General features: G+C 35.8%; 2 protein-coding genes across 2 annotated transcripts in view; both read right to left on the bottom strand.

Moving 5' to 3' along the window:
• TTN (titin) overlaps positions 1-1,302 on the bottom strand; it is a 237,258-nt gene extending 235,956 nt beyond the window's left edge. Inside the window, 1 exon segment of the mRNA XM_054515423.1 lies at positions 1,118-1,302. The gene's annotated coding sequence lies outside the window, so the exon portion shown is untranslated.
• A 6,399-nt stretch (positions 1,303-7,701) lies between these two features.
• The window catches only part of CCDC141 (coiled-coil domain containing 141), a 56,839-nt gene continuing 51,833 nt past the window's right edge, over positions 7,702-12,707 (bottom strand). The window contains 4 exon segments of the mRNA XM_036386849.1: positions 7,702-7,988; positions 9,075-9,234; positions 9,317-9,446; positions 9,545-9,699. Of these exon segments, the coding sequence (XP_036242742.1) occupies positions 7,934-7,988; positions 9,075-9,234; positions 9,317-9,446; positions 9,545-9,699 (500 nt within the window). The 3' untranslated portion in view covers positions 7,702-7,933.

Here is a 12,707-nt window from a genome sequence, read left to right as displayed (position 1 = left end):
AGCTATTATTTTCTTAATATTATCATACATCCATTAAAGTTACATTTTTTTCTCATTAAAAAAATTCACTCAGAGCATATCTGGTATCAACAAACAGAAAAATCCCACAATATTTCAAGGCAAACTTACTCATATATTTACTTCCATTTACTTTTGCTCTTGTGCCTGATTTTGTGACAGTCCCAAGGTAAAATTAAAAATGAGAAAGTGAAGTTTCTTTCACTAGGAGTCAAATTTATTCTATCTCTCACACTGGTGAAAATTCTTCATTACTTGGGTTCCTTCATAGAAAACAGGGCCTGATGCATACATGCAATAAGAGCATAAGGGCAGAACTGGATATTGAATTGGAATTTTCAGGTTCAGGTATGACTATGTTTTGAAGCTCAGCTAAAATAAATGGGAATAATTTTACAATACAATTAAACATTATGAAAGTTCATATATATATATATATATATATATATATATATATGTAGTTTCCAGAGGAGAACAGAAATAATTTAATTGAGAATAAGTTCTATTGAGATCCCATGAATTTTCTATATTTCATTGTCCAAGCAAATTCTGGCGATGAAGATCTGATCTTATAAGGCTTCTTGTATAATTAGAATTGAAAGTATGCATCTAAAATGTCATGTTCCAGAAATAACCTTCGCAGCCATGAATGACAGCAGACAAGTGTTCCAGAGCTGCCGTGTAACTGATACCTTAGCAGTTGTTTTCCTTAAAAAGTCATCAGCACTTAGCTGATACCATGTGCATTTTATCAGAGCTATTCTTGGAGCTTCTCAGTTTATCTCTCAGCAGCATAACCTTGAACACTCCCAACAGAAAGGAGTTTTTAAGTTAAGCACATGTTTCCATGCACTTTTAAAATCGTAATTTATGTGGTCTTTAGCAATAAAATACCCTGGAAAAAAAAAGCTTTTTGCTGAGAGTTATCAAAGCTTACTCCAGAAATTAAGGCTATAACCTTGACAGAGCATTTAAATGTTTCATGTCTATACCCTGAAATCTACAACCCCCTGTGAGAAAATTTATAAATAATAGATTGTATCAGAATTATTAATGACTGATAAAACACTTATTACACCAGCAGAAACATGCTACTAACCTGATCTCTCAAAGTGCCTGCAAGAGTGGGCTAAGCCCAACGAAATCTTCTTGAACGACGTCCTTATCCAGAGTAAGATTTTTTTAGACAATCCCAGCATGAGAATTGAAGAGCCTCTAATCATAAAAACAAAACTACACAGTCTTGACAGTGTAGTTTTGTTTTTTTGCAATCCCTACACCCGAGGCGAGGCGGGGAATGCACGACTGCTCAGAAGTGCTAACATAGTTGTTTCGCTTTATATACCCCAGCTCTGCTGACACGTCTGCCTCATCATGTCAGTGCCAGTTCTGATTGGTTTCCCGAAAGAAAGTTTCTTGGGAGAGGGGATTCACTCTCTGTAACCATACACCACCTGTTGGTTTTGACTGACAATGCTAATTTTGGAGGCACAAAAGGGATTCACTGAGGAAACCTCAGCCATTCCAAAGCTTTTGATTTATAATTCAATTTAGTTTACCAAGTGCAGTTTACATTGTAAATTTCCTAATTCATAATCACAAGACAAAGAAAGCAGTAAAAAGCATTTTAACAGGGCATATGGACAAGTGACATTCAGCCTTACTTTCTTTCATTATAAAACATCCAAGAAGCCACACCAAATGCATTTGTCAATCACCAGACTAAATAAGTAAGCTGAGCTCAGACAAGTGGCTGCACACTATTAGAATACACATTTAAACTGTTTTTTCCCTGTAACTTTGAATTGTAAATTTTTTTGTTAATGTATAGATTTCATTCTCTAGGGTTGTTTTTGTTTCCTTTACAATTTTTCTGTTGGATGTTCTGAGCAGTTAAGCATAACAACCAGTAGCATACAATGTGCAGAAACAGAAATTTTGTCTAAGTAAATTAACATGGACAAATTCTGTCATTTTTAAGAAAGAAGATTTTAAGTCTTACAGCTTTTTTCTAGACCTGTGTAGGCCTTTTGCAGACCTCAGGCCATGGAACAGCATATTGGCTTGTGAACTTCAGTAGCCCAGCTTTGTCACTATGCAGCTAGTTGTGCCTTTAGAGAGGCTGCTTCTGAAACAGACATCAGGGTTAGGAGACTAGTCTTGTTTATGGCTGGAATGGGAGGTGTTTCACCACACCACCTCATCTGCCTGTTTCTATTCCTGCCTATCTAGCACACTCTTTAAGCACATAACTGGCACATAAGACTACTTAAAATTGCTTGCTTAAAATCAAGCATGTGTTTAGGTGGTTTGGTAAAATGAGACTTCAGTCTGCGGTTACCAAGTTCCACATCGAAAAGTGGAACTTGGTAATCGCAGAAAAATAAACACAGATTGGAGCTTTGTGCTATCAGCTGCACTTGTGTTTGAAAACAACCTGAAGGAAACCTCCAGCAAGAGAGGCAGAAAATCCCAAGGAGAGAGAGAGATTTCACTGCTGTGATTCCTGCAAGGGAGTTCTAATGTTATAGTTTGCAGATCTGAAATAAGGAATTCTGAAATTCCTGAAATAAGGAATTACATACTGCTGCAATTTCATAAAATAACTTCAGAAATTTGATCTGAAAGTCAATTCATCCATCCCATAAGGTGGCAACTTCATGGCTACTCTTGGCATGCAGCAGCAACACAAAATGGAGGAACAGTCTCTACACTGGTACTACCTGAACTCTCACAGTGGCTGAAAGTCAGAGTACTACGGCTCACTTTTAATTTCTTGTTGCGAAACGATTTCAGAGAGCCTAATCACTCTGTACATGACTTTGTATGACACCAAATGCAACTCTATGCAATGAGGGGGAGCTCAAGCTAGGTTGTATTTAAAAAAATGTATTAAAAATATCTAAAGAAACTTGTGTAAAGAGTATAAAATGTCTATTTCTAAACAGAGCCTGCTAAATTGGCAAACAGTTGTTTTTCTCTGTAGGTAAACACTTAAATAGTGAAAATTCAAAGTTGAAGAAAAACACAGGCTAGTATTTGCAAACTTAAAAAATGCAGCCTGCTTAATGATGATGTCTAAATCAAACAAAAAAAATTTAAAGGTTTATGAACATATGATCATTTTGAAATGACAGAAATATAAAACCTGTCACTTTTGAAATTTTGAGCTGGTCAGAACTTCCTATGTCCATTTTTCATTTCCATATTTTCATATTCTATTTCCATTAAGTCAACAATGACTGGTAACAATAATAGTTACAAGGGAAAAAATTTCCTGCATTCAAATACAGGTATGCTGTATTTAAAAAAATACATTCCTTCTTTTTTTATAAACTTTTAAAATTACTTCTAATAATCTATTTCTATTCCAACAGAAGTTTATACCTTCTCAATTTTTTTTGCTTTAAATACAGAAGTAAAATTTCAAAACAGTGGAATATTTATCTTGTCCTCAAGGAAATATGAATTACTTATCCTGCATGCTTTCTGTCACATTGATATCACATGATTTCTACATGTTTTGTATCACATAGCATATCCACAAGAAAAATCAGAAGGATGACTTCAGTCTTATTGTGTAGCTAAGACACTGCTGGTAAAAAATTACATTATTTCTTTGCTCAAGCATCAAACAAAAATCAGATCCAGATAATGAAGCAGAATTTTTTGTCAGGAAGACATTTTGTTTGGGGATAGAAAATTTCAACACTTGCTTCAGTCTGCTACTGCTTGAAGTATAAACTCTATATTGCCAATGTTTAGTACATGTAGTACATTGTAGGCCACCAGACTGTTTAAGGAGTAGCAGGTGATATTTAACACAGTGAAACATTGTGGTGTGGACCCCTGCAATCTCTGTGTGAATCACTTTGATTAATTATAGCAATCCCAATTACTTGATCCATGGAGTTGCCTTAATAATGTCCACATGAAGATGCCTTGAAAGCTGAAGACTCTAGGCAGAGTTTAAAGACAAAATTAATTCTTTCTTGAACACTTAAAATTTCAAAGTGCCACCTAAGGAAGGTTTTACTGTGCTTTATGGGGAGGAATTTCCTAATACTTTTTAAAAAATTCACGATCTTTACTGTTGTTCATTATTTGTCAAACACTGCCAGTGTTGTACTACCAGTGTACTCTGCAGTAGCTGCACACCCAATGTAACATAAATCCTGCTTTCTTTCCTGGTCCCTTAGTCTATCTAAAAAGGCCAGTTTGCAAACTGTGTAAAAAAAATGAGTACATTTGCCATTCCTTTCTCTCCTTCCATTTTTGCTGTCTCCCTTACTTCTCACTTCCATTCATTCCTATACAATAACTACTATATCTCCTTTCAATTACTATTTTCAGTTTACTCCCTCCTCCAATCAACTATGTGAACCAAGAGAGTCATTAAATAGAACTTCACATAAAACTTGTCTCTGAAAAAATGCTCTCCTGTTATAGAACCAAAAAAACAGAATCCCAAATATATTTATATATTATATTCTTGTTTAATTTCCATTTTTCCAAGTATACTTTGGAAAAAAATTACATTCCCTTCTCCCTCCCACTTTCTTTAAGCTTAAAAATAACTAAAAAATTCTAAACTGTTAAACCACTAAAGCATGATTTAAAATCAAATCAAGTTTCCACCACCCTTATCAACTTCTCTTTCCCTGCTAATACTACAAACAGTACTTTGCAACAAAAACTTTAGAACCTTAAACATAGGCTATTAATTGAATTGTATGCACAAGAATATCCATGTTTTTGTGCTGCAACTGGCTTTTGAAAGGCTGCTGCCTTTTCAGGTGCTTATCTGAGCCACTGTAATTGAATATGCAAGGTACCTCAACCTTTTTCAATGCAACTAAAACCTGCTTGCAAAAAAATTGTTTCTGAACAAGGCACTTTCAGTTGCTTCCAAAATAGAAAACAAAATTAAGGCACTAAGTGAGTTTTGAAATTACTTTATCTGTTTCATATGGGAAGAACTTACTGGAAACCACACATTATCAGGGTTCCTATTCACTAACTTCATTTTGATAGGAGTCACTTATATAATCTCCTTTGAAATATCTAAGGAGATTTACAGATGTCACTTTTGACAAGATTTCCTTGTGTATTATTTCTTTATGCATCATCCTCATACATTTACATACATGGAACAAGGAAGAAAAAGAAACATTTGCCTTCTCAGCACTTCACTTTAGAGAGCAGGCCTTACTAACAAAACCTGCAGCCAGAGTAAGGAACATATTGATTAGGTGCTCTATTTCCTTCCACAAAACAGTAATTAACATCATTGTACTGGGAACAAGTTCTATCTAACATTGAGACAGTCCTTAGCATTTAATAGATACATCTATTTCATCAATTTTGGAAACCGTTTAACAAATCTGTGGACACCTATGATTTGTAAAATGAAAAGAAGCAAACACACCATTTTTCATAATGGATCCATTTTCTGGGAACACACCTATTCTATTGAAGCAATAGCTGTGTTACTCATTGGCCAAAGAAAGTTGATACATGTTTATTTATTTATAAACAACACTTTCTACTATTTTGTAAGAAAACCATAAGTAAGAACAGATACACAGATTCCTGATTTGCCCCATGTATTATTTAAAGAAACAGTGAAACTTTTTTTTTTCTGAGTTATGTTTTGTGAATCAAGAGGAAAAACCCTTAAATATTAAAAATTTTCTCCTAGTCTAACATTGGAGGAAAAGCAAAAAGAACACAATATTTTAAGTTTGATGAGCATCCAAGATCAGCAAGCATTGAATTCTACACTTTCATTTTTACAAAATGAACTTCTACAAAAGGAATCATATATTCCATACTAAAAAGTTACAACTGAGAAAAGAACATTAATTTTAGGGGGTTTATAATTTGGGGGGAAGAAGGGGATGGATATCTGATATGTACTTTTTCAGTCCTCTGAATGCGAGTACAGTTAAAAACACAGTATTTTCTATGACATCGCTAAATCTAATTAACACATAACGAGGGGTTTAGTTGGGAAAGATAATTGCACAGGATCCATAAGATGTTTGACACTTGTCTTCATTCCATTTTGGAAAAGTTTGTGAGAGATACAGAGCAAATATGCAGAGCAAGTAGCTCAGTCTGCAGCTACTATATTTATGTGCACATATACATAGCCTTGTGACTCTTCTGCGGGCAGGATGCCGCTGACTTTTCCATAACGTCAAGCGAGTGATTTATGTGATCAGGTGAAGACATGTACATGATATTTTTTTCCAGCTCATTTCCTCTCTCTGCCTGTACTTTAACTTGGAGATAAATTTAAGTTTCTGCTATCCAAACTGCATCTTGATGGAGAAAAATATCGAATGTTTTAATATTATGATTTAAGCAATTCTTAAATATGTTATTTCAGTGCCAATTTTGCACAGATGACATCTACTTGGATGAAGCACAAAAATGCTGCACTGCTTAAATCCCTATCTGCTCCCAGTGAGAAGTGTGAGTGCATTGCAGCGGTATGCAAGACCAGAGCAGGTCCAATCAATGTGCATGTACAGAATCACAGGATGCTGGACAAAGCGGAATTGCACAGTACATGTGGAATCTGTGTGTGTCTGTGGTGTGGGCCAAGCCATTGAGAGGGCACTGAAGCAGAAGTCTGAGAAGTGTGAAAAATTTTCAAAGGTAAGACTTTGAAAATCTGAATCAGATGGATCAAACTCAAGAACTTTTATTTGCAAGGGCAACTGTTTTGTTTACTGCTGTGGCAGCCAAACAGCCATCCAAAATGGAGCTTTTCCTGAACTACCTTTTTCAGTGCTGCAAGTGGATGACAGTACAAAAGTATTGTCTTTCTCTTCAAGAAACTTTGCAAGAAATTGGAAAACACACCTAAACTCTGAACGCAAGAGATGGAGACAAAGCTAATGTTTTGTTATGCTAATGACTGGCCAAAAGATTCAATTCCAGTTCAGGGCTTTTTTAATACCTTGAATAGACACTTAAGGAATTCTATTATTGAAGAGTCCTTGGCTAAACTAAAAATATGCATGGAAGCTAGCACTAATATCTCTTCACAGACCTCTCCTTTGAACTGCAATGGCAGGCACCACCTGGAAATGGACTGCATTGTCCCACTAATCTAGTCCTGAAAGCAGAAGCATTTCAGTGGAAGACTTCTCCATTATGCTGACTCAGAGACTTTCTCTTCCCTGAAGACATTCCTGCTGCTAAGAAAGCATTAGAGAAGGTTTGCTAATATAAGTACTCCTTATATTAGGAGTACTAATATAAGGAGTACTTATATTAGCAAACCTTCTCTAATGCTTTCTTAGCAGCAGGAATGTCTTCCACCACTCCTTTTGGTGGCTGGCCTCCAAAAAAATGTCTCAAAGGTGTTAGAAACATGACAATTAACACTCCATTTAATAAACAGAATAATTTTATTCTTATAAGATAATTTTGTTTTAAATCCTAATTCTCTATATTAGCTACTGGGAAGACCTATTGATGGAATTAATATCACCGATGAAATTTGTAGAAGAATACAATAGTGGATACTAGTGAATCACCAAGGAGATCTGCAATTTTGAAGGAGAATGTTTCTTTTCTCCATCATCACCTTCTGTTAGATTTTCCCAACAATCCAGAGCAAACCCAAAAGAAATCATGAGTCACTGTCTAATAAATGCTGTGCACAGGTGAATTTTAATAATGATTTATTTGTAAAGAAACAAAAAACAATTTGAATTTAGATATATATTGGAGAGCAGCCAAAATTCCTCTGCCCCTCACCCATGGCCAATACCTACTTATGGACACAGCAAACAAGACAAACACACTCAGGAATCAGGCATCTTGCAGTTCAGTCCATCTTCTGTTCCACTGCATCAGGCAGAAGAATGGGATCATGTCTCAAATTGAAGTTAATCTCTTATGGCCTTTCAAGTTCAAGATGTACTCCTTGAAACCAGAGTTTCTCTTTAAACCTGTTTGAAAAAGGTCAGTTAATATTGCCCATATTTTTAATGGTGGCATAGACAATTCTTCATGGTCTTGCGAAAGTAAAAGATTAGAGATCAAATAAATAGTGATTACAGAGAGAACATAAAATATTCTAAATCTCATCTTACTGACTAGAAGATACTAGCTATAAACAACAGAAGATAAGAAAAAATTAGGATAAATCTAACCTTTCCATACAGTCTACATGTTTTAATCATACTGAATTCTCTATGTGACTTACGTAAAATTATGATGATCTTGCATGTATTTTTTCACTCAGGAATACCTGCCATAGCACAGCAATATGGGAAAAACCCTGAACAAAATATGTGGGATCAATGCTTTGTCAGCTGGTCATGAAGCAAGTGTGCAGGCAGCTCACAAGGAAAAGGACAAAGCTTTTGAACCAACACATGCAAAAACTTTCCTTTATGTTCACAAGTTGTGCTACATCTAGATAGATCAACCTCAGAAATTTAAAGACAAAAATACTCTTTTTTTATAAGAGCCCAAATTCATGAGGTGAGATTTCATCCTGTGCTGAAATTCACAGGGATTAGAGACTTCATGTATCTCATTTATTTAATCTGAAATTGCCCAGTGGGAAGCACTGTTATTTTTAATCAATTAATGAAAAACAACAGTTCCTGTCTTATTAGGCTTGCTACTTATGCTTCAGAAGAAGACTTGCCTAGTAGAAAACCTCACTTATATACTCCGCCCATGAAACTTCACTTAGCTCCATCAATTTGCACTTCTGTAATACTTTGTGTTTTATACTCTTCGATCTTACATTAACATTTAGATTATGACTAGATTTCAAAAAAATATTTCACTAAACATAATACCTTGCATAGGCTCAATTTTGTAATGTATTACTAGTTCTTTGATCTAAAAAATTCATATCTTTTGACGAAGAATTAAGTGAAAAAAGGAGTCACATATTATGCACATTACATATATTGCCCTGAAATTCATAGATTAGGAAGAGTGTTTGATGCTTTGTAACTTAAGGTCCTTACAGTTGCTACAGTAGTACAAGTTGCAGCACGGAGTAAGATGCAGGTTACCTTACTGGAGTACAATTAGCCACTTCTTCTCCCTCACATGGTGTGTCCTGGGTTTGGACTAGCTCCATTGTGGTGACATTCACTTCTTCTGAAAAGTATCCATCTTCACATTCTGGTTTAGCCTGAGTTACATTGGGAGTGCTGGGGGGTTTATTCTTCTCTGAAACAAAACATGTACATTAGTTGCTCATGTAACAAGGCAAGAGGGTGCCAAAAAGCATGCAGCTGGCAGGACGAGTCACCTATCACTGTCACGAAAGCAGAACAGTGTGCCTTTCCAATTTCATTGCTGGCAACACAGATATATTTCCCACTATCAGCAAGGACTACATTTCTTTTTAAAAGGTAATAGATATCTCCTAATTTCTCAATCTGTAAAACAAGAGAATACACATAGGGGATAATTAGTACTGCAAAGCAATATAAATTACCTTTCTCCCAAGAAAAATTTCAAGAACATTAGAACATACGCTGATATCTCCAGATACTACTTGGATGCCATCCTTTGTCCAGCAGACATGTGGTTTGGGCTTTCCATGTATAGTGCAATGCAGGATTAAATCTTCTCCTTCATGCAGAGTTCTATGTCCAAACTTTTGTACAAAGTTTGGCTGTTCTCCTTGTACTGAAAAAAAAAAATCTAATCAATATTCACTGTGTTTTAAGAGACATAATTAAAACAACTGAAGGAAATAATCTGTTCTGGTAAAGTTTATCACATTGACAGACAAAGAGAGCCTTTACTGCTGTCTGGAACTCAGGTTAACTTGTTTGCAAGACAGTTGGCACATATCATTTATCTATCTAAAAAAACCATTTGTTAAAAACATGGATATTAAGCACCCAAGAATGTAATGCATCAGCATAGTGGTATTAGTTCCATGGAAGTGGTAAAGAATCATGTTATTTGATAAGATATTAGGCAAACCTGTGTGAATTGTTTCAGTGAAGGCAGAAGATTAATTATTCTACACAAATTTAAAGTGATAAAGTCATGAGAGCCAAATTTTATAATTTAGTGCATTATTGTACATCACACTTTCTTCACTCCCCCCCCCCATTATTTAAAAAAAAAAAGTTATTGAAAAGATTTTAAAAATTGATATTTGCAATAATGGAGGGCAGAATGATGCCTCTCTGCTACTTTGACCACATCATTATTTTGGCCATCATTAATATTGAGACCATGTGCTACCACATCATCCAGTACAAATTTGGTTCAGATGAAGGATGGGCAAGTAATTGCTTTTCTATTGCAATATCCAAAGCACACGAGATTGATTTTGTGCTAGCCTCATGCCAGCTGAGGAAGGACAGATGATGCCTGAACCTCTACAAGGACTGATCAATACAAATTAACCCATCAAAATTGAAGAAATTTTGATCATCAGCATCAGTTTGCTTTCTGTGACTTGTAACTTAATGAGCTATAAAGCTGGATTTATTGAATCTTTGTATTACTACCTAAGGTTCCACTTATATTCCACCTACAAGGTTACAGTAAAAAGAGAAGACAAGCTTAGAATTGACTAAGTATTCTTGACACAGGGAATATAAAGCAGAGAGGATGTTAACACAAGACTCACGAAGACTCACGATAAAAATTATCTTTTTGCATCTCTATCACATGAAGAATGTGTCCTTCTTCCTCTTTAATATATATTGTACCACATTTCCAAAATATTTGTCGAAAGTTATCACTGGCCTTCTCTGAAATAGAAAGGTACTGAAATGTGTGTTAAATGACAGAGTTTGAAACTGCCATGCCACCATTACTCCACTGTTTAAGAGCAAAATTTTTTTCTTTATGCTATTAAGAAACATAATCAGCTTATCTCACACAGGTGCCCATCAGCTTCTAACCCCAAATATATTGAGCAAAAGGCTATTTTTGCCAAGTGTGGGCCTGCTGGCATCACAAGGCAGACATTTTGACCATTGTATTAATAGTTTCATTCCTTAGGTGAGCTCTTAGTTGCAATAAGCTTTCAAGCTTAGCTGCTTTTCTATTTTTTCTAGGTACTGCAGGACTGAGGCACCAATACAAAGCAGAAGAATGTAAATTTTACTCTCCCATATTTGTGCTAACCTTGTGTGACCTCTGTATTAGCCAGCCAGAGCAGCTCAAACAACTCAGTTCTTAGCTGTTGAAGGTTAGCATGTGCAAGCTGCCACCCTCATTGCATTGCATGCATCCTGGAGCCCAGAAATTTGAGATCATCAGCTTCACTTCAAGCAAGAGAACCAAGTTTACATCCCTGCCTACTCTTTGCAGGCAGTTAGCAATAGGTCACAAGTAGAACATGATTAGCTTGTATTCCAGCAGAAAATATTAAGTGGGCTTCAGCCACTCCTCTGGATAATTTTGGCTGGATTCCATAACTTGGCAGTTTGAATTTCCTTGTTTAGTCATGTTGCATCTCATACCAGAATGATTTCTACCATTTAAAAAAAAATCTTAGTGGAAAGGTGACAGTAATAATCATCAGATCACATCTTGACTTTATATCAGTAAGGCAGCAGAACATAAAAACTGAAATGTTCAGTTTCTAGAGAACAAAGGGAAATGTATGTGCAAATAAAACCATGAAATGACAGTTCCTGCAACTCGTTAGGGAACAGGCTTTACCTCAACAAAGTCTGTTGTAAAGAAGATTTTATCATTTGACAGCAACCTTCAAAATAGAATGAATGGTTATATTTCACCAGTGGTTTTCCCATGATATCATAACAAAAACTCAGAAGACAATTTGTTAATTGCAAATTATTTCTTGGCTGGACATCCCATAATGTCTACATCCACAAGGGTTAGAAAGAACAGATCTGTTCCTTCATTGTGGGAAAAAATAATCAAGTAGCCAGTGGTACTGAAATACCATCCTTACAGGTTCAGGCAATAAATTTGTCAACTATTAAATATTCCACAAGTTATCTGTAGGGACCAGTAGAGTTATGCTGCAAACTGGTGAATAAGCACAGAAAAATCATCAGCCTGGAGGAATGCAAAAACTGCAGGGGAAAAGTCCACCTTCATCTGTCTATTACAGAGCCTTCACCCCTGCCTGAAGTCTCTCTCACACACAGGTGTGCAGGTCCAGCCAAATTGGTTTTAACAGCCAGTTTTTAAATTAAATTGCTTCACAGTTATTCTCAATCTGTTTACTCTAGACATGTAATTTCCAGTCTCTGGTGTCTTGAAATGTGATATTAGCAATTTTATGAACTTCCCCTGTCTTCTCTATGAATTTAGACTAGGCAGATTCCCACCATACTGCTTAGAGACTTTGGAATTGCTCAGCATTACTCTAAATCAACAGTGTACTTTATTGTTTTGAGATTTTGTCTCAGTCAAGCTCCTAACACAAACAGAAGGATCCCTTTATTAGGAATATTAAGCAGGTCTCATGACCCAGTTGAGTTGAAATATCCATAATCCCAGAGCTCCAGTCTCCTTGAATACCGTGTGTAACCTCTTTAAAATCTTGGCAGTAATTTTTCAAGACACAGTTCCTCTAGACCACAGACAATAATATATAGACAAAAATGACTCCTTTACCCAAGAAAAGTCTCCAGAGAAAGGTGCAGAAGTAAGCATACCTTACTAGTCATTTGAGAGGAACTCACCTTCTCCAC

This window comes from Molothrus ater, chromosome 7 (assembly GCF_012460135.2).
Source record: "Molothrus ater isolate BHLD 08-10-18 breed brown headed cowbird chromosome 7, BPBGC_Mater_1.1, whole genome shotgun sequence".
Classification (NCBI taxonomy): domain Eukaryota; kingdom Metazoa; phylum Chordata; class Aves; order Passeriformes; family Icteridae; genus Molothrus; species Molothrus ater.
This window is presented reverse-complemented; position numbering and strand designations above follow the sequence as displayed.